At 54.6% G+C, this 20,175-nt stretch overlaps 1 protein-coding gene across 1 annotated transcript in view; it reads left to right on the top strand.

Moving 5' to 3' along the window:
• kmt2e (lysine (K)-specific methyltransferase 2E) overlaps nucleotides 1-20,175 on the top strand; it is a 45,950-nt gene that overhangs the window by 20,182 nt on the left and 5,593 nt on the right. The window contains 20 exon segments of the mRNA XM_088645563.1: nucleotides 935-1,046; nucleotides 1,221-1,450; nucleotides 3,043-3,123; nucleotides 4,140-4,198; nucleotides 4,969-5,147; nucleotides 5,774-5,812; nucleotides 6,762-6,968; nucleotides 7,740-7,870; nucleotides 8,145-8,262; nucleotides 8,378-8,487; nucleotides 8,910-9,216; nucleotides 12,358-12,456; nucleotides 14,104-14,137; nucleotides 14,140-14,174; nucleotides 14,752-14,925; nucleotides 15,032-15,373; nucleotides 15,726-16,004; nucleotides 16,174-16,324; nucleotides 19,396-19,619; nucleotides 19,758-19,814. Of these exon segments, the coding sequence (XP_088501689.1) occupies nucleotides 935-1,046; nucleotides 1,221-1,450; nucleotides 3,043-3,123; nucleotides 4,140-4,198; nucleotides 4,969-5,147; nucleotides 5,774-5,812; nucleotides 6,762-6,968; nucleotides 7,740-7,870; nucleotides 8,145-8,262; nucleotides 8,378-8,487; nucleotides 8,910-9,216; nucleotides 12,358-12,456; nucleotides 14,104-14,137; nucleotides 14,140-14,174; nucleotides 14,752-14,925; nucleotides 15,032-15,373; nucleotides 15,726-16,004; nucleotides 16,174-16,324; nucleotides 19,396-19,619; nucleotides 19,758-19,814 (2,968 nt within the window).

Raw genomic sequence — 20,175 nt, 5'->3', positions numbered from 1 at the left:
TCTGTGCCATTTCTCCCCCTTTTTTAATACTCCTGCGGCGTCTTTCCAATGCTCCTGCTTTCTCCGCGCTTTCCCAGTGCCCCCCGTTCTCCTCGGCCGCTTCCCCCGCTGTGCTGCCTCCTTCTCCCTCTCCCTCTGCGCCCCCTGCCTTTGTTGTCCCACCTGTCTGCCACTCCTCACTTGTGCGGTCTGCCTTTCTTCCTCTGGCTCTCGTTCCTCGTCCCCCTCCCCCCTCCCCTCTCTCTCGGTCAGTGTGCAGTGGGCCTGCCTGCCAGGTGTGAACGTGCTGTGTTTAGTGATGCTGGGGGAACAGGTGGCAGCCCAGTGTGGCCCCTCTCTCACCCATTACCCCTGCGCTGCGCGGCGCGCCAGAACCCGCTGGGCAGAGCACAGAGCGTCTGACAGCTCGCAGCACACACACACATGAGGAGGAGGGGTTTCCAGCCCGAGCTTGATCCTGATCTTTATGTTTATCATCTCCACAGTGTCCACTTGCATTGCCAGTGCTTTGGATGAAAAGTTCTAAAAATGTTATCCATAAGATCTATTAGATTACACCGCTAGCTCAGATCATCCCCTCTTATCTGTTCAGTTATTGTTCTGCGTTTTGTGTCCCGATCTGCAGTCCGTAATGGTCCCGAAAGTTCTCACCGTTTTCCTCGCTCCAACATTTATTACTTAATACTGACAGCAAGTAATGAAATATTTCTGCCTGGAATTGATAAGAGACTCTGCAACGCCTGTATGTGTGTCATCTGTCATGTAGTTAATCTCTGGCAGGACTTGTTCAACTCGCCCTGCCAATCCGGTGAAAGAGTCGCGTTCCGGATGCCGCCGCCGCCGCCGTCGTCTCTCCTTCTCTCCTTGAATCCCTTGCCCCCTCTCCGCCCTCGTACTGACTCCGTGCCGGTCTGCCCCTCTCTCCGTCCAGCAGACCTGAATCAGTAGAGGCTAGCCCCGTGGTAGTGGAGAAGTCCAACAGCTACCCTCACCAGATCTACAGCAGCTCGCACCACTCGCACAGCTACATCGGCCTGCCCTACGCGGTACGTCCCGGGGGTCTGGGGGAGGGGGCTCACCTTCACGGCGGCATACCGTTCGGGTGATACTGACAAGCTTGCACTTTCTCCTCCTTCCTCTTTCACTCCATCCCCCCCCCCTCCCCTCCTGCTCCATCTCTCTCTTCGTTCCTTTTACCCAAACCCCCCCCCACCCTCCAGGATCACAACTATGGTGCGCGCCCTCCCCCCACGCCGCCGGCCTCACCCCCGCCGGCGGCGCTGATCAGTAAGAGCGAGGCGGGGCTGCTGGCCCCCGCCCCCCTGGACGAGGCGTCCAGCCACACCACGCTCAGCACTTCGGAGGACAGCAGCTACGGCACGGACATCACGCGCTGCATCTGCGGCTTCACCCACGACGACGGCTACATGATCTGCTGCGACAAGTGCAGGTACGGCCTCCCAGAGACCCCTCGTCGTCCAGGCGCCGTTCCGGGAGCCCTCTCGTAACCGGAGGGCTAGTGGTCCTGTCCAGGAGGTCTTCTGGCCCGTGGCTTGCGTTCAGGTGCTTTCTTCTGTTAAAGGGCGGAACTGCACCGCCGTTTTTGCGTTTCGGGGATCGGAAGAATCGGCGTTTTAAAACCGCATGAAAAGAAAAATGGACATGGTGACTTGTAAAACCTCCACTTCACATCGCAGGATAGCTGAAATTCCCCGGTCTGCGCAGCGCCAAGCTCTGCCATTCAGAACGAGGCGACAAAACATCCGGTGAGGTGAAGCGGCCCTGTTATATTGTAAACAAGCAGGCCTGCGAGTCCATCTCTTTTGATCCAGTGGAAGTATTGCTCTCCCGACTTCGAGATGGTTTTGCCGTTAAACGAACTCGCTCGTTAACTCTGCATGCCGATCACGTTGGAAGAATTCTGCAGTGAAATATCTGCTGCACGACCTGTTCTTATTTGCTCATACATTACATTACGTCAGTCATTGCAGGGACTAGTGAGCAAGAAGGGCCACATCATGTGAGAAATCGTGAAAGCTCTCGCCCACGGTGAGACAACAGTACAGTGGTTTGCGACAACAAAGAGACTTAAAAGTACTTAAGAGTTCACAGTTTTGTGCTTAATTTGTAACTTTGATTTTGTTACTGAGATTTAATAACCAGTCTGAGAAAAGTAGACTGCAGTTCTACTCTTAAGTCTTTTTCTTAATATGAAATATTACAAAGGAAAATATCAACTGTAAATGAGCATCAAAGAGCTTGAGAAAAGTCAGTTTCGTAGTAGTTCAGTGATCTGAGGATCTCAATCAGCTGTTTCTTAAAGAAACCAGGGTATCGGTTTCAGCAACATGGCTGCGTTCTCTTGCAACCCTTTTGTGTGCAGAAGTGCCTTCTGTTCTCTCTTTTCTGTGAACTTCCTCATACTTTCCTATTGTGACCTCCGATTTGTGTTTCACTGTTCACTCTTACTTCAGCAATTTTTCATTAAAATGTAATTGCAACTCTGAGGAAATTCAAGGAAGAAAGCCACAGGGCAGAGTGCGTCTGTGGCCTTTGCTCACCACGGAGAAACTCTGTGGGAAGGAAGGAATTGTGACCTAAATTGTGAAATTTTCTTCCTTGCAAAACCCTGTAGTATTTTGTCCCGTCTCAAATAAACTCATGATAACTTTTCCGAAGTCCCATTCTGGAGGGGGGCAAGGAACAAATTTTGTCCTGTTTTAAACTTATGGTTTTGAGGTTTTCTCTGGGTGTCCTCCTGGGAAGGCTGTAGACAGATCTGGCATCTTTTTTTTTCCAGATAAAGGCATTGTCTAAATTTTAATTTCCTGTAACCCTTTTAGGTTCACTGTAGGAATAGCCAGCTGCTTTATACTAGCCTTTCAAACTCAGAAGTGCCACAGGCCTCATTAGTGCAGAGCCACTGAATGACTGCCTGGTGCCAAGCACGGGTACCGTTTTGCCACAGTACTGGTGCATCTGGGAACATCTGTTTGATCATGACTTCTCCCCCTCCCCCCTTCTCTGTCTCTTCCCTGACAGCGTGTGGCAGCACATCGACTGTATGGGGATCGACAGGCAGCACATTCCCGAAACCTACCTTTGTGAACGCTGCCAGCCCAGGTCAGTACGCTCGCCCCAGTGCCCCGCCGGTCTGTTCACCTTGCAAGGGCGGCACAGCTGCTGCAGTACAGCGTGTCTGCTGGCGTGCAGTGGGGCAGTGTCGCCCGTGAGATGGATGGCATGTCTGCTGGCGTGCAGTATGACGGTGTCGGCCGTGTGATGGAGGGCGTGTCACGCTCTCCATGTCTCCAGGGGCGGAGCGGTGGCTCTGCGGCTCAGGATCTGCGCCTGTGGCTGGAAGGTTGCCGGTTCAAATCCCGCGGCCGGCAGAGGAATCCTACTGCGTTGGGCTCCTGAGCAAGGCCCTTAACCCCAGCGGCACCAGGGGCGCTGTACAATGGCTGACCCTGCGCTCTGACCCCCAAGCTCATGTCTATGTGTCTCTTGGAGAGCAAGCTGGGGTATGTGAAAAGACGAATTCCTAAAGCAAGAAATTGTATATGGCTAATAAAGTGATCTTATCTTATGTCTGCTGGTGTGCAGTACGGCGGTGTCGCCCGTGAGATGGAGCTCGTGTCTCTGCTGGTGTGCAGTATGGCGGTGTCGCCCGTGAGATGGAGCTCGTGTCTCTGCTGGCGTGCAGTACGGCAGTGTGGCCCATGAGATGGAGCTCGTGTCTCTGCTGGCGTGCAGAACGGCGGTGTGGCCCGTGAGATGGAGTTCGTGTCTCTGCTGGCGTGCAGTACTGCTGGTGTGCAGTACGGCGGTGTGGCCCATGCGATGGAGCTCGTGTCTCTGCTGGCGTTCTCTGCTGGCGTCCAGTATTGGCGGTATGCAGTACTGCTGGTGTGCAGTACGGCAGTGTGGCCCATGAGATGGAGCTCGTGTCTCTGCTGGTGTGCAGTATGGCGGTGTCGCCCGTGAGATGGTTCGTGTCTCTGCTGGCGTGCAGTATGGTGGTGTCGCCCGTGAGGTGGAGAGCGTCTCTTCTGCCGTGGGTCTTCTCTCCGGCGCCGAGTGCTGCTGGCTGTGCTGCACCATTGTGTGTTTTTGATGCAGAGTGTGTTGTCTTGCAGGAGTTTAGACCGGGACAGGGCCATCGTCCTTCAGACTCGGAAGAGGGAGAACATGTCGGGTGAGTGCAGCCTCCTGACCTGCGGTTGTGTGCGTGCTGCAGGTACGAGTGGGCAGCCGCCTCGGCGTGCCGATGAGCACGTCGGAGTTAAAGGGGAACTGCAGCGCTATTTTTGTATTTCGGGGTAAGAAAGAATAAGCAAGGATGAGTGCATTTGAAACCACAATAAAAGTGAAATGTACACAATAACTCGTAAAAGCTCTAATTTACAGCACAAAATAGACAAAATTTCCAGGTCTGTGCAGCGCCAGAAAGAGGCAACAAAACATCTGGTGGCTTGTTGCAGCCTTGTTACATTGTAAACAAGGTGTCTTGTTCGTACGTCTCTCTTAATCCAATAGAATTATTGCTCTAGACTTTGAGACAATGGTTTTGCAGACAAAAACTACTTCTTAACTCTGCACGCAGATCATGTTGGAACATTTTTGCAGTGAAATATCGGCTTCACAACCTGTATTTATTTGCTTCTACATCCCATTACACCCATTAAAGTGACTAGTGAGCAGGAAGGGCCACTTCACGTCACAATTCGTGGGAGCTCAAATGCACGTTTCACAAAGTTTACGATTTTTACGGCATTTGTCATATTCCTCTAGTAAGCAGTCTAAGAAATCGGGACTGCCGTTCCCCTTTAATTCCTTGCTGACCTGTAGAAAGACACTCACGTCGTACCTGTATCACGCTGGCGCGTCTTGTTATTCGGGAGCGGGGGGCGCCGCTAGCCATGAGGGCGGTCTGCCGGTGCGCTAACCGCGTGGCGTCTGCTTCAGACGGGGACACCAGTGCGACGGAGAGCGGCGACGAGGTGCCGATGGAGCTGTACACGGCCTTCCAGCACACGCCCACCAGCATCACGCTGACCGCCGCGCGCATCGGCAAGGCCGGCGACAAGAAGCGCAAGAGGAGCGGCGACAAGGAGCCGGGCACGGGAACCACGCGCACCAAGAAGGTCAGCAGGTCGTGCCCCCGCCCCGCCATCCCGCCGCCCCCGTCCTGCCAGTCCTGCCAGTCCTGCCAGTCCTGCCAGTCCTGCCAGTCCGGCCTGGCCTGGCCGTGGGCACCTCCGTCCCGTCATCCGCCTGTCACTAAGTTAAGACTCTCCCTTCGGTCAGTTCCACTGCCACGCCTCTTTGATTTGAGCTCCTTCCCTGTCCGGCAGGGCTTGGAGGAAATGTATGAATCTACCTTTGCTCGTGTGTTGATAGAGGATTGTCGGGGCTGAGATAAACCATGAACCGGACTTGGAACGGACCGTTTCTGAGCCAGAGCAAAGTGCCCATTAGTCTGTGCTGGCGCCACCTCGCTTAGCAGCAGCAGTGCCGTACAGTGATGGTGTCAGCACAAGGCAGACACGGCAGGTAGAGAAGAGGCAGTTCTGCTCTGCCGCAGGCACTTTAGATGCGAAGCGGGCAGCAGGAATCCAGCCTGGCTTGTGCCATGGGCTTGAGAACACAGCCTCGTCCTTGTACAAGGCCCCCAGGTTGGCGGATGAGAACCGGGTCGGATGGGATGTCGGCCCCGGGTTTCTCGTCCCGTTACTCACGAACTCTCTTCCCCCCCCCCCTGCTCACTCAGGCATTCCGTGAGGGGTCCAGGAAGTCCTCCAGAGTAAAGGTAGGGGCAGTCTCGTCTCTCTCACACGGTTCACACCACAGACCTCTGTCCCGCTGGGGGAGAATCGGGAAGCTTTTGGCTCGGCAGTAAAATTGGTTCCTGATGCTGGGCTGCTGTTGGGCGCCGCTTGGAACAGATTTCAGACGCTCTCTTAGACAGGCGCAGAATATCGCTGTGTTCTAATTTATTTCTAAATGTGCAAATACTTTAATGCTTTAATACTCCTTCCTGCTGCATTTAATGAGGTCTTTAAGCCTACTCTTCACAAGTGTGATTTTATTACACAAGGTGTAACCTCGAGGGCATCTTGGTTTGACATTAGTCTAGATCTCTTTAAGTGCCGGGTTCTTAACTCTGTGCAATGTAGATAGGTGTTCTATGGAAAGCTTTCCATGCGAGCCATGTTTTTTCCTTTTATAATGTAAAATAGGAAATTAAGGAACAGGAAAAGGTTTATTCCGTGCAGAAAGGAAAGGAACATTTTGGTTATGGAGCCTTCTTTAGAAGCATTGCCTCTTTCCTTTCAGCATGGAATAAACCTTTTCCTGTTCTTTGCTGCCTACGCATGGTGTCACAGCTGCCCACTCGAAATAAGAAATTGTGCATTTCAGAAAAACTATAGTATTTAAATAGACTTTAGATTATGGATAAGTTCACTCCCGCGTAACACATTCATATAAGTGTACTGCACTCGTTGTTGTGGCTGGGCTTTGTAAGTGAGGATGTGAGGCAGAAAGGGGAGAGAGTAACTTTGAGTCTGTATAATAAGGACAGCGGGTGGGTCCCTTTGTAAGGGGGTGGCACCCATAGGGAGAAGCCTGTGCTCACCTGTCCTTTTCTCTCTGTCTGGTTTCCAACCCCCTTCTCTTCCCCTGCCCCCATTCTCTCCCCGTCCCTGTCTGCCCTTCTTCTCTGCCCTTATGCCTCCTGTGCCTGCCCCCGCTCTCAGGGCACGGCCCCAGAGGTGGACCCCACAGACACGCCCTCGCTGTGGGAGAGTAAGATCAAGGTGTGGATGGAGCGCTACGAGGAGGCCAGCAGCAACCAGTACAGCGAGGACGTGCAGAGTGTGCTGAGGCTGAGGGAGGTCGGGGCGGGCAAGCCCCACTCGCACCCCTTCAACACCCACGCCGTGCCCTTCAAGCCCCCCGTGGAGGTCAGAGACGCCGACGTGGCGAAATCCCCCAGACTGAAAGGGGAACTGCAGTCCCAGTTTCTCAGACCACTTCTTAAATCTTGGATAACAAAACGGATTCATGGCCCGCATCGCCAAATTTGACACTTTTCGAATGAAGTTGTAAAATGAGGAGCTTGGTGAAAGTAGTGTACGGCGGCCAGGTTGTCGTGGGCAGACGAGAAACCGCTGGCCTCGCCGTTGGCGAGAGCGAGAGTTTGGGCGAATAGTGACGCGAGAGCAGCCCTTCCTGCTCGCTAGTCTCTGTCAGCAAATGAGAAACGTGGCCTCCTAGCAACGTTAATTATTATGAGTGTATTTAAGTTGGTTGGCAGGTTGCTCCTTTTTTGCAATAATTAAGAAGTCTTAAAAACATGTCACCTTATGTGAAGTATTTACTAATAATATAGTAGCAAAATTTGCTTGGTCTATAGCTTGTTTACAATGTAATAGGGCAGCTTTGCTGTCACTGGAAATTTTGCTGCCTTGCTCCGAATCACAATGAAGGCAATATGGCGCTGCACATGCATTGAAACTGTGCCTTTTGTGATGTAAATGGGAGGTTTTAAGTGCTACTGTGTACTTGGTATTTTCATAATGGTTTGAAAAGCACACATCACTACTGATTCTTAATAATCCGCAGTGTGAAAATAGCGTTGCAGTTCCCCTTTAAGAACCCTTGGAGAGTTGCAAAACTCTGTTCCTCTGTTGCATGGGAGACCTGACCCCTCTCCCTCCCTCCCTCCCCTGCAGAGTCAGGTGCAGAAGAATAAGAAGATCCTGAAGGCAGTGAGAGACCTGCCCCCCGACTCCCTCATCATCGAGTACCGGGGCAAGTTCATGCTGCGCCAGCAGTTCGAGGCCAACGGCTACTTCTTCAAGAGGTGAGTCAGTGTGTCTCCGTGCGTGGTCCGGCATGCCTCGTGTGCGTTTGTCCAGCGTGCACGTGAGCGTCTGATTGCAGTTCTGCGTAAGCTTACGTGTGACGTTTCTACCCATCAGTCTGCCGGCCTGTGAGCATCAACCCCAGGCTTTGTCTACGTTACCTCCTGGGTCTCCCCGAAATTCAGCCTTAGACGCCTCCAGGCAGAATCGGGCCTTCACGCGGTCTTCTCTTTGCACTGACGGCGGCGTCTGTGTTCTCCCTCTCCTCTTCAGGCCGTACCCCTTCGTGTTGTTCTACTCCAAGTTCCACGGCCTGGAGATGTGCGTGGACGCCCGCAGCTTCGGCAACGAGGCCCGCTTCATCCGCCGCTCCTGCACCCCCAACGCAGAGGTGCGTACTCTTTCCGAAAAGCCCCGCAGGGGGCCCCGGGGGGGGTCTCGGCCTAGGGGCCGGCGCCTCCTCGCCCCGCTCCAGCCGGCTCATCTGTCCGTCCCCATGTGCGCAGGTGCGGCACGTGATTGAGGACGGTACCCTGCACCTGTACATCTACTCGGTGCGAGCGATCCCCAAGGGCAGCGAGATCACCATTGGTTTCGACTACGACTACGGCAGCTGGTGAGAAGGGGTGAGGGGGTGGGACGTGTCCCGTGGCCAAAACACCAGTGTTTCCTCCCACAGTCCCTTGAGATGCTGCTAGGTTCATTTGGCTTTCTCTAAAATTACCCCTGGTGTTTGTGTGTTTGTGTGTTTGTGTGTTTGTGTGTTTGTGTGTTTGTGTGTTTGTGTGTTTGTGTGTTTGTGTGTTTGTGTGTTTGTGTGTCTCTCTTCCTGTCCTGGAGTGTCCAGGGCTGCCTTGGCCCGGTACGGCTAAGCCGTTTTTGAAAGTGATGTGATATGATGCAGAATGATGACGTTGGAGCCACTGGGCTGTGAGCTGCAGCGTGCGGCCGGAGCAGACAAGGTGCATGATGGGATGGTCCGGGGTGCGCTCTCACGCGGGTACGCTTTCTCCTCTTCTCTCTCCCCCCCTCCGTCAGCAAGTACAAGGTAGACTGCGCGTGCGTGAAGGGGAACGCCGATTGTCCGGTTCAGAAGCACAACGCCGAGCCCACGGAGAACCTGGGCGCCGGGTACGAGACGCGGCGGCGGCGGGGGCGGAAGGACAAGGAGGCGCCCCGCGAGCACGAGCACGAGAGGGAGAGGGAGAAGGAGCGGGAGCGAGAGAGGGAGGGGGCCCAGAACCAGAACATGGTGCTGGACTGCGACGGCACCAAGAGCAAGGGCCACGTCGACGCCAAGCAGAGAAAGCTGTCCCCCCTCCGCCTGTCCATTTCCAACAACCAGGTACGGCCCCCGTCAACCCTGTCCACCTCGCCCATCACTGTCACACCGGTCTGCGTCTGTCTCCGACTGTCCTTCTTCCACTGCTCCAGAAACAGCCGGTGTGCAGGAGGCTTCGCCAGGGAATGCACATTAAGTGACAAAGAGCTGCGAAATCCTGAATACATACAATAAAATACCCCCCCCCCCCCAGTCGCCGATGTAATCTCGTCTGTTGTCCTCTCCCTTCTCTTGCTTGCTCAGTTCCCAATTCCTGCCTCTCCCAGCAGCATGTCTCCCCTCCCCCCTCCCATCTCCTGCACCTTTTCTCACACACTCATCCCAGGTCACCCGGCTGTTTTTATTTCTATTTTGCAAAGCACAGTTCGGATTCTCATTTCATGCACGATCTCCGTGCATCATTTGATTGGACAGCGCGTTAGCCTGTGATTTGGGTTTTGGGATATTTGTAGATGTATAAACTTCATATCCTGGTGTTGAGTCACAGAGGTGTAGTATTGTTTCTGCTGGGACACTTACCTGCCCAGTCGCACATCCCTTACAGGGATGGCTTGTGATGATGGACGGGGGAATTGTGCAGGACAGAGGTTGCTGTGCCCGGGACAGTTAAATTGCCTAACAGCTCAGAGGGGCCCTGATGTCCCGCAGTAACGTGTTGCTGGAATCTGGGCTCTTCTCCGAGCCAGCAGTGTGAAAATGACTCTTTCTGTTTCTGTCACTTTTAATTAGTGATTTTGCGCACCCACAGTCATTGGGAAAACAACAGACTTGTGCTTTCCATCTTCAGTGGAGTCATTCATTGATGCTTTGTTGAAACAAGGCAGTTTTAAGACCATGTTCAGGGGTGGTTTCAGTGTGAGTTCTGCTGTGTTTGTGATGCTCTGGCAGATAGATGCCCATGTGTAGCTCTCTCGTTGTCCTCTTGTGTAATGTGTAACCCAGGCATTCTGGTAAGCACTCAGGAGCGATGGACTTGTCTTGAGGCCCACTACAGAGGCCCCCTCCGTTTCGTCGTCCTTGTCCTGTGTGTCTGTGCAGAGGAGGTGTAGAGGGCAGGCGGTCAGCTGTGATGACTTGATGATTTAGATTACTGGCAGCCAGCAGTCCCTTCCTGCTCATGTCCCCAGCGGCAGAACTTGGAACAGTCTCCGATGTGGCGTTTCCCTCTTTGTAGGCCGGGCGTTGACCAAGGCACGGTGTCCGTCAGGGTTGGCGTCAAATGGTAGTCAGGTGACTGTAGTGTCTTGGGAATATTTGTCAGTCTGCACAAACAGGAGGCTGGCCCGCGGCCGTGGCAAGCCTCCGCCAGCACTGAGGAGGTGGCACGTTATCCCAACACTTGTATGGCAGTGCCAGACAGCTGTCCATGCTGGGCAGCGGTTGGGCACCAGCTGGCACACCGGAGAGTCACTGTGCTCAGTCCGTGCATTTCCCCGCTGTTCTCTCCCGAGCGAGAATGTTATAGGAGAAGGTGGGGGTGTTGTTGATCGGTCTTGCCAGCAGTCTGAGTTGTGGCGTTTGAGGTTTGTGACTGGGGAAAGGCAGGATCCACTCATTTAACAGCGGCTCGCCAGCAGCTCACACCTGGCCTGCCCGCTGAAGCTCAGCAGGTGTGAGCCTGGATGGGGGACGTCCTGCAAGAGCTAAAATTGAAGCTGGAAGAGGTGTTGGTGGGACCAGTTGGGGGCACTCACCCTGCAGTCCGTTTGGATCCTAATTCTCCAGCGTAGGTTTGGGAACACAGTACTGTAAAAAGGCACCGTCCTTCGAATGAGACGTAAAAACCGAGGCCCTGACTTTCCGTGGTCATTAAAAATCCCAGGGCTATTCTCTATGAGAAACGGACTGTGACTCTTGTCCTGGCCAATTTCCCACTGGTCTTTACCAGTCATGGCCTCCTAATGATCCCCATCTCTGAACTGGCTTCATCCCTCTGCTCTCCTCCCCACTGAGAGCTGGTGTGTGGGGAGTGTACTGGTGCACTATGGCTGCTGTCACATCATCCAGGTGGGGCTGCACACTGGTGGTGGTGGAGGGATGTCCCCAGCACCTGTAGAGTGTTTGGGGTGTAGTGTCCAGGAAAGCTCTATCCTGTATAAGCATAAGGAATTCTTATTAACAGTTTCTATGAAGGTATCCTGGTCTCCCCTCCTATGGCAGAGGTTGAGTCTCAATGAGAAAAGGGACTCGGGGGGATCCTCTGCCATCAGAGCAGCCCAGAGACCGTGATGGGAGGCTGTCTGAGACCAGCAGCATGCCACACCAGTATGTGTTGTGTGTGAGGAGAACACGAAACACACAGCAGACAGCCTCCTAAAACTCCGGTGACTGCTGGGTCAGGAGGTGGGGGCAGGGTTGCCGGTGAGGAGGGAGATGAGGGGCTCCCACCCGTTGGGAGCCGGAACTGGGGGTGACATGGTCACAGGGTGAGAGAGAGAGGCCAGGGGCAGGGAGGGGGAGTCATGCACTCTGTAAGTGAGCATGTTAGCTCATGCCAACTAAGAAAGAGGAAAGGTCCCTTGTGTTATCCGTGCATATCTGAGATGTCCCTTCTTGACAACATACACAACTCTAATGTTAACAGACAACTCACAATTGTCAGCAGTTTGGTTTTGTGGAGAGGGCAGGTAGTTTTGTAGAGCACAGTATGGGGATTTTCCATGGTGTAGGAGTAATGTAGCCAGTGAATTGAATTAAGGGAAATATAATGCCTGCAGCAGTGCAGGAATCCGGTTGCTCTGGTCCTGGGGAGTGTTGTCTGCTGGTGGAGAATAGTGAGGAGGAGGCATTAGGGAACAGGAGGTTATGGATAACAAGATGATTGTGATAAATACTCGGTCTTTCTCTTCCTGGCACAGGCCCCGATATTAGCGTGCACACACAATAACCAGGCTCGTGTCGCTGAACCCCCCGGCTTGCACCTCTCCCAGTCCCAGACCAGCCTGTGTATTCGAGCTGGGAAATACCACCCTCCCAGTCGCTGCTTGAGACGACATCGCCAGCAAGGAGCTGCAGTCCTCCCCCCCCTCCCCCCGGACTTGCCCCCCGCTCTCCCTTGCACCTTGAGTTTCACCCCCCACCCCACCTTAGTCTGCACCCGGACATGTGCAGTGCCATGATGAAGTGCCCCTCTCCCTCTTTCAGGAGCCTGAGTTAATTGAGGATATAGAAGAGAAAACCCCCATTAGCAATGAAGTAGAGATGGAGTCAGAGGAGCAGATTGCAGAGAGGAGGAGGAAGATGGTAAGTGGGCAGCTGCTGTGCGCAGTGAGGGGCTGCAGCGGGGCGCTTCAGTGGGGGCTTCTACCTCCGGGGCTCTGCCGAGACCCCGCGCTGCTCTGCTGCTGCCGCCGGTGCAGATTCTGCTCCTGTCGCTGCCTCTGTGCCTCTGGCCTCGCTTCGGGAGCAGGGGCCCGAGGGGGCCACACGCCCGCTGTGCTCGCGCGCTGCCCCCCTCTCTCTCTCGCCCCGGCCGGTCCCCTGTCCCTCTGGCAGGGGGCGTCCTCTGTCAGAGTCGGGGGCCTCGCAGCCCCGGTTTCAGAGCACTTTTGTTGGAGTCTTCTGGACGCGTCCTGTACGTAATTAAGACACTGCGCCGCAGGATCCTGCAGCAGAGCTGGACAGCAGGATTTTCGATTCTAATTGAACAGCACAGGTAAGATTAGGAGAGATGGAAGGCTCTAGCATGGCTGTGTGGGTTTAGGGGTTCTTGAGGTTTAGGGCTTCCGTCAGTATTGATGTGCAGCACAGGTTTAGGAGCTGAAGATGTCCGGAAGTGTTGAGGAGCATTGCGAGAGGCAACCACTCCACTGTGGCGTGGATACGGCAGCAGGATTAGAACTGATCTGTAGTGCAAGGCTATTTAAATTGAATAAAGGAGCGAGGGGCCCTCTTCTTGTTTTCCAATTGCTGGTAGCTTGTTGATTTTGGATTCCTTCAAGGGTTGCAGTGAGTCTGTTCCCACGCTGCACTGAGGTCAGGGGTCATGTAGTCCGGGGTCCGTGTAGAGCAGCGGTTCTCAAGCTTGACGTGGGCTTGACGTGGGCTGCCGGTCCGCTAGAGCCAGCGCAGTCTGGATCCGTGTCTCTAGCCCTCCGCTCCCATGTGTTGGCAGCGATGTCTCGGAGAGAATGAGAATGACGTAGTGCGCTGTGGCGGGATGGTGCTTTGCGCGGATTTGGAATGACGGAGATCCTGAAGTCCTGCCCACGGGAGGGCTTGGGCCGGACAGGTAGACAGTGTGTTCTGGAGGACGTGGACTCGACTGCAGCTGTGAGGTCGGCCCCATATTACAGGGGGCCGTTGTGCGTTCTTATCCGTGGGCTGGCGCCTCTGGCGATGGGCTGCCGGAGTGCAGTTGCATCCTGGTGCCGGATGGGTGGAGAAGTGCGTTCCCCGATGTCCAGCGTGGGAGTTCCCACCATCCTCCAGGGCGAAGGGATGTGGTCTGGGGTGGCGTCTCGGAAAGAGCTCTGCATCCGGAGGAAGGGGTTGGTGGGATTCTGTAGGGAGTTTGATTTGAGCCACACTTTCTCCCCCTGCCTGTAGGGTGCGAGTGTGCCGGAGTCCATTCCGATTATATAACCGGTTCGGGTAATGGCGGGCTGTGGCGATGGTGCTGAGGCTCTTGCCCACCCCCTCCCCTCCCCTCCCTCCCTCCATCTCCTCCGTGACTATGCCAGGCGCAGGAATAGCTGGGGGGAGGCAGGCTGTGGGTTTCCTGCTTCCCCCTTGATAACAGCCAGGCCCACTTCTCCAGAGGGCCATACCAGAGCAGGCCTCTGTCTGCCCGCCCGCTCCTCCACGAGCTCCCGCTGGGTGGAGGATCTGTGATTCGGGGGGGGGGTCTCCCGTCTTCTAAACTGGGTGTCTCTGTTTGAAACCATCCAGGCCAGCCCAGCGGAGAAGTCCCATCTGCCAGCTGGGGGGGGTCCAGCTGGATGGCACTGAGGCACAAGGAGGTAAAGTCCCCTTAGCCCCCCCCCTCCCCCAAATGAGCACCCTCCATGAGTCCTATATCCTCCTGCTGCGCCCCCCCCCCCTCTTTAGGGGTCCCGCAGATGCGCGCCCACCCCAGCCCTGCCTACGAGCTGGCCCATACCGGCTGACGGGCACAGGGCCAGGGGGAGCAGGGGTGACCCTTGATTGACCCCAGTCTGGGGGAGGCGGGGTCACCAGCCTCTAACCTGACTGGTGGACAGGACATGTGCCCCACCCTCCACTTGGCACGCCCACGTAGATGCATAAAATCCTATATCCTGTCATGGGGAAGAGAGGGGCGTTTCTTCTGTTTCAGCCTCGTCTGTGGGAATATAAGACGGCACTTGCTCTTTTCTCTCTTTCTCTGCTGCCGATTCCTGCCTGCAGATCCCGATCAGCCGCAGTGTCTGTTGTCCGTCCTGTGGCGGGCGTCTGGGTGGCAGCCTTGCCCCCCACGCCACCCCACCCCTGCTCCTCCGACGACTGTGTCTGGGGCGGGGCGGTGCGGGGCGGGCCAGGCGAGCAGATCTAACGGTCCCCCCCCCTCTTGCCCCACAGACCCGCGAGGAGCGGAAGATGGAGGCGATCCTGCAAGCCTTCGCCAGGCTGGAGAAGAGGGAGAAGCGGCGGGAGCAGGCGCTGGAGCGGATCAGCACCAAGACGGAGGGCGGGGGCAAGAACGATGTCAAGGAGGAGCCCCCCCCCACCCCCGAGACCGACGCTCCGCTGCAGGTACGGTTGTCCGCCTGCCGGCACGCCCTCGCACCCGGGCCTGCCCGCCCCAAACCCCCCCCCCGACAGCTATCTTCACGCCCCGCCCCCCCCCCCTCTCCCTCAGGCCCAGCAAGAGCCCGTGAAGGAGGAGGGCACCCCGAAACCCGCCGCGGCCAAGGTGGGCCGCGCCAAGCACCGCAAGAGCTTCTCGCGGAGCCGCACGCACATCGGCCAGCAGCGCCGGCGGCACCGCACGGTCAGCACCTGCTCCGACGCCCCGCCCGGGTCGCCCGGCGAGGTGTGCGAGGCGCCCAGCGAGCCGCGGGAGAGCGAGCCGCCCGCCGCCGCCGCCGCCGCCCCCGAGCCCGAGCCCCAGCCGCGAGACCTTCCCGAGGCCAGCCCTCCCCACGCCGGCTCCCCCGTCACCCCCTGTCGGCCCGCACACAAGTACCCCAAAACGAAAAAGGTGCGCCTCGCCGTCCGAAGTAGAATATTTCCTCAAAAATAACATGAGCTCCTTGTTTGACCTGTGTGATGAAGGGATCTCAATATAGTGGTCTGTTACTCTTCATTTGAAATGAGTCCCTTGTACCAGTGGCTTGTTAACGTAATGGGTTACTTTTTTAGAGTAACCTTCCCCTACACTGCTTCTCCGTGCCTGTCGCATAAAATGAATCATTTGTTGGTTTTGGCCACAATACGTGTTGTTAAGAACCGTTCCCCCAGAAACAAGGGACGAAGTCAAGGCACCACCGACGGGACAGACGCTGAGGGCCCTTCTGATCCTCTCTTCCTCTCCCCCGGTTGTCGCTCTCCAGCACTTGGTGAGCGAGTGGCTGAGCGAGAAGCAGGAGCGCGCCCTGCGGCCCCCGGACCCGCCCCCGGAGCGGCCCCTGCGGATCAGTACGGACCCCGAGGTGCTGGCCACCCAGCTGAACTCGCTGCCCGGCCTGGCCTGCAGCCCCCACGTCTACAGCACGCCCAAGCACTACATCCGCTTCAGCTCGCCCTTCCTGGCCAGCCGCAGCCCCACCGCGGCCGGCCGCCGGCGCAGGGAGGTGCCCGACACCCCGCCCACCTCCGGCTCCTGCAAGAAGGTAGGCGGCAGAGCTCCCGGCGCCCCGCTCCTCCGGGCGGCGCTGGGAAGACTCGATCCGCGTCCGAGGTGTCCCTCCTCGCCAGCCTGGTCCACTGATGCACGAGGCGACAGCGTGCCCCGCGTTGACCTCTGAACTCTGACCCCCGGCTGCTCCCCCCTCTCCGCAGCGCTGGCTGAAGCAGGCTCTGGAGGAGGAAGGGTCGCCCAGCCCGGTCAGCCGCGCCCCCTGCCCGCTGCCCAGCGAGGTGCCGCTCAGCCCACCCCTCAACTGCGACGCTGACAGCCCCCTTGCGCTCAACGGCAGCTGCACTTTACCAGGTGAGGCCAGATCCGGCTCCTCTGTGTCACCCCAGTCCGCGCTTTGAGGATGATGATGATGATGATGGGCTTCAGCGCATCGCATAAAGACTTGAATCGTATCAATTACCATAATATCATCGTATCAATGGGGTCACAATGTATCTGGTTTGCAAAAAACCAGAACGGGAGGATTTAAGCGAGAGAGATAAGCAAGCCCAGTTTCCTAATCTTCAGGGCATTTGACCCTGTTACCGTTCAGTGCTGACTGCACCCTCTCGGTAGCCTTACCAGGATATACAGTTTGCTCTTTGGTGCTCTTGTAGATTTCAATTGCAGTAGGTTGACTAAAGGAAATCCTATCCTTTTTCATCCTAGTTTCCATTGTAACTTGTAATTAAGTAAAGGATGATAGCAGCCCCTTCAGACTTACTGCTGATGAGGACTTTTTTGCCCTCCACAAAACTGAAGAGCTCAGGCAAGATTTGGGATATTTTTTTCTTCAATATGAAGATGAATTCTTTATTTTATCAAAGTTTAATTCAAAATAATTCTCCGCTGGGGAAATGGAGCACTTCTCCATGATGATGTTGTGTGTTTTATTCCGGAGTTGGTCATGGCTTCCATTTCCAACATGATGCAATTCGAATGATTAGATCGTTCAAAAGCGAGAGGGGGCCATTCTGCCCATCTGTACCTTTTATTAGTTTAGAAGCACATTGATACAAGGATCTTGTTCGGTCGTTTCTTGCATGAAACTAAGATATTGGCTTAAGTAACATGGCTGGGTAACTTGTTCCACGTTCCCATAACACTTTTGAAGAGATTCCTCCTGTTCAGTTTTAAATGCACTTCCACGTCGTTTCCATCTGTTGTTCGTGTGTCACGGGTTCTGAAAATGTCCTGTGGATTGCCTGCATCGATGCCCTCTTAGGATATTGAATACTCGGATCAGGCTGCCAGTGTAGGTAATGGATTGAATGTCCCAGATAAACTGTACTGGAGCGCAGCACAGGCTGCAAATCTTGCGCTTTTAAAATGAAAGTAGAGTGAGAAAAGGTGTAACGCAATGGGCTTTTTCTCAAGAACCATGTGGCAGAGTCTGGTATGCTGGATCTGATGTTGAGATGCACTCAAAGGCATGCATTTCCAAGGAGTCAAGAGGACACTGCCCAGAAAGCGTGCTAGACTGTCCTATTCACTTGATTCCTGTAGGAGCGCTCTGGGGCGGGTACAGAAATTCGAGCACAGGGAGGTGTGATTCTGTGTAAGCATTTAGGAGGCCATTTTGATTATAAAACAAGCGTGGGGTCCCTGTGACGCTTTAAAGAGACGCGGGGCGTGTTTCTGTATGTGAGGAGATCCTGAATCGATTGTCCCGCATGTTAAAGTAGTATTGTGATGTTCATGTAAATGGAAATCAGTTCGTAATACTTCTTGGATCCCCACTCTAACCACTGTTAATTAGGCTTGTGGGCATTGTAAATATTCAGGGAAGAAAATTGCACGATCGTTGGAACTTGGAACAGCAGCCTCTCACTTACAGAACCTGGTCCCCTCGTTGTACCAGATGAGCTCTTTGTTGTCAGTATTCCCTGCTGTCCTCCATGGTCATGTTACTTGCACCACCCTCCTCCCAGATCCCTGCGTCGGCTCTTGGAAAGTTTCTGGTCGAGTCTGAGCGAAGAGCTGGGTCCTTACATCATCACTCTCGTGATCACAGTAGATGCTTCCTGGCTTTCCTGAGGCATCACCTGAAACACCCCCTCGCCTTCATTCTTCAGCTCCCATTCCACTCCAGATTTCAGATCTGCACTGAAAACCTGCCTTCTTTCATACAGCATTTGTGTAAGTGCAGTGAACATTGTAGTGCAGTTCTGAAGCTCCAGAGGGCAGCAGAGGTGCTCGGATTGAATTCCATTAAACTGACTTCTTAGGAATTTCGCATCTAAGTGAGGAACACTTAGGGTTGTTACCCCAGTGTCCTGGCCAAATTTCCCCCTGGCCTTTACCAATCATGGCCTCTAATCCCTGTCTCTGAATTGGCTTCATCACTCTTTTCTCCTCCCCACTGAGAGCTGATGTGTCGTGAGCGTACATCGCATCATACAGATGGATGGTACACATTGGTGCTGAGAAGGGGAGTCCCCATTACCCCTATTATTGTAAAGCACTTTGAGTGCAGTGTCCAGAAAAGCGCTATGTAAGTGATTATTTTTAACATGCTGCAAGTAAGGATAAATATCCTCTTATGGACATTACCTGTTGAGATTCATTATTATTGCTGATGGTTTGAGGTGCTGAAGATTACTTTATAATAACACTAGAATAATGCATCTTACATACTGTTTGAAGTAAACACACAAGCAACCAAACGTCTGTAGACAGCCCTGTTATACTATAGATTTTCCCAAGAAAGAAAATGTTAAATGTCTGTAGGGGTCTATTGCACTGTTTATCTGCTAATTACCAGCTTGGTGATTATAGGAGGTGTAGTTGAGATGATTAAAGTGCACAATGGGGTGACTGTGTTGTTTAATGAGCATTCATTACGCAACCTGATGTGAGCCTTAAATCAGTGTCTTGAATTTGGTTGGGCCGAAGTACTGCTTAAGAAAACGGGCTGGAGGAGATGCAGGGTCCTACTCATGAGCTTTATTGTCTCGTCTTTAGTTCCATAGAGGGCTCTACACTGCCTCTGGCATGACCAGTTCATTGTGGCGATTTCTCCTGTATGTCCTAGATATCGGCTGCCCAACCTGCAGCCCTTCCAGTCCTCTCCATTGCAGGACTTGGATCCAGCCAGATGCTTAACTGCTGCATGAATCCTGCTTATTGTTGGTTTCACAATTCAAGGGGAAAAAATGGTATTACAAAGTTTGGAGTATAGGGTGGAGGAATATTACATATGAAGAGCAGATCTGCTGTGGGACTCTTTTATTTTATAAGGCACTGTACTTGGAGCGAATTGTTTCTCTTTCGCTGGTGAATTCAGCCCGGCAGCTAATCCTTCATTTCATTTTCTCTGTGTTTTCTCTGCCCTGCTCTGCCCTACCTTTTCTCTCCCCTCTCCTTCCGTCTTTCTTTCTCAGAGTTGCCCACTCCTCTGAAGAAGCGGCGGCTGTGCCCGGTGGACTCCTGCTTGTCGGAGAGCTCCACGCCCTGCGGCTCTCCCTGCGCCACGCCCACCCGTGCCGAGCCCCCGGAGTCGGGCCCCTCCCTCCCCGCCACGCCAGTCCGCACCCGGTCGGAGGACCGCGCCGACGCCTCCCCCGTCCACACGCCCCAGGCGCCGCCTGCCCCTCCCCTCATCGAGGTGAGAGACACCTCCCCACCCGAACGCCGGTGCCGTGGGGGGCGTGGGCATCGGCAGGGGCGCCGGCCTGGCGCGCATGCTCGCTCCGGTGCTGTTCTGGACGGGGAGCCTGACACCTGTCTGTCGTTTTGTTCCCAGAACATCTCCTCTCCGGACAGTTCCCTAGAGGCCAGCCGGACGCCCAGCGCTCAGGAGGTGAGGGGTTAAGTGTCTGTGGGGCCCTGGGGTGGTGTTTGAGGGAGCCAGCGGCTCTTCCCCCTCCGCGTTCCCAAGATGGTCTTTTCTTTGGTGTCTAAGACAGACAGCATGTCAAGGGTGACGAGCTGGGAAATCGCGTGGGGCAGCACGAAACGCTGTCCCCACTGGCATCTTCTAATCCCCTCTGATTGTCTTTGCATTCTCGGCCACTTCCTGAGCGTGTCAGTATATACCGAAAGGAATGAAAACGGCAATATGTGTGGATAAATAAGTTGGGGTATTTTATCCTGCTTTTTCAGCCTTTTTATGAAAGTTATCTGGCTATTTTAACGATTGTGTCTTGGCTGTTGCACTAGAC

The sequence above is a fragment of the Lepisosteus platostomus genome, chromosome 9 (genome assembly GCF_059453375.1).
Source record: "Lepisosteus platostomus isolate fLepPlt1 chromosome 9, fLepPlt1.hap1, whole genome shotgun sequence".
Classification (NCBI taxonomy): Eukaryota; Metazoa; Chordata; class Actinopteri; order Semionotiformes; family Lepisosteidae; genus Lepisosteus; species Lepisosteus platostomus.
Note: the sequence above shows the minus strand (reverse complement) of the source record. Positions and strands in the feature narration are given on the sequence as shown.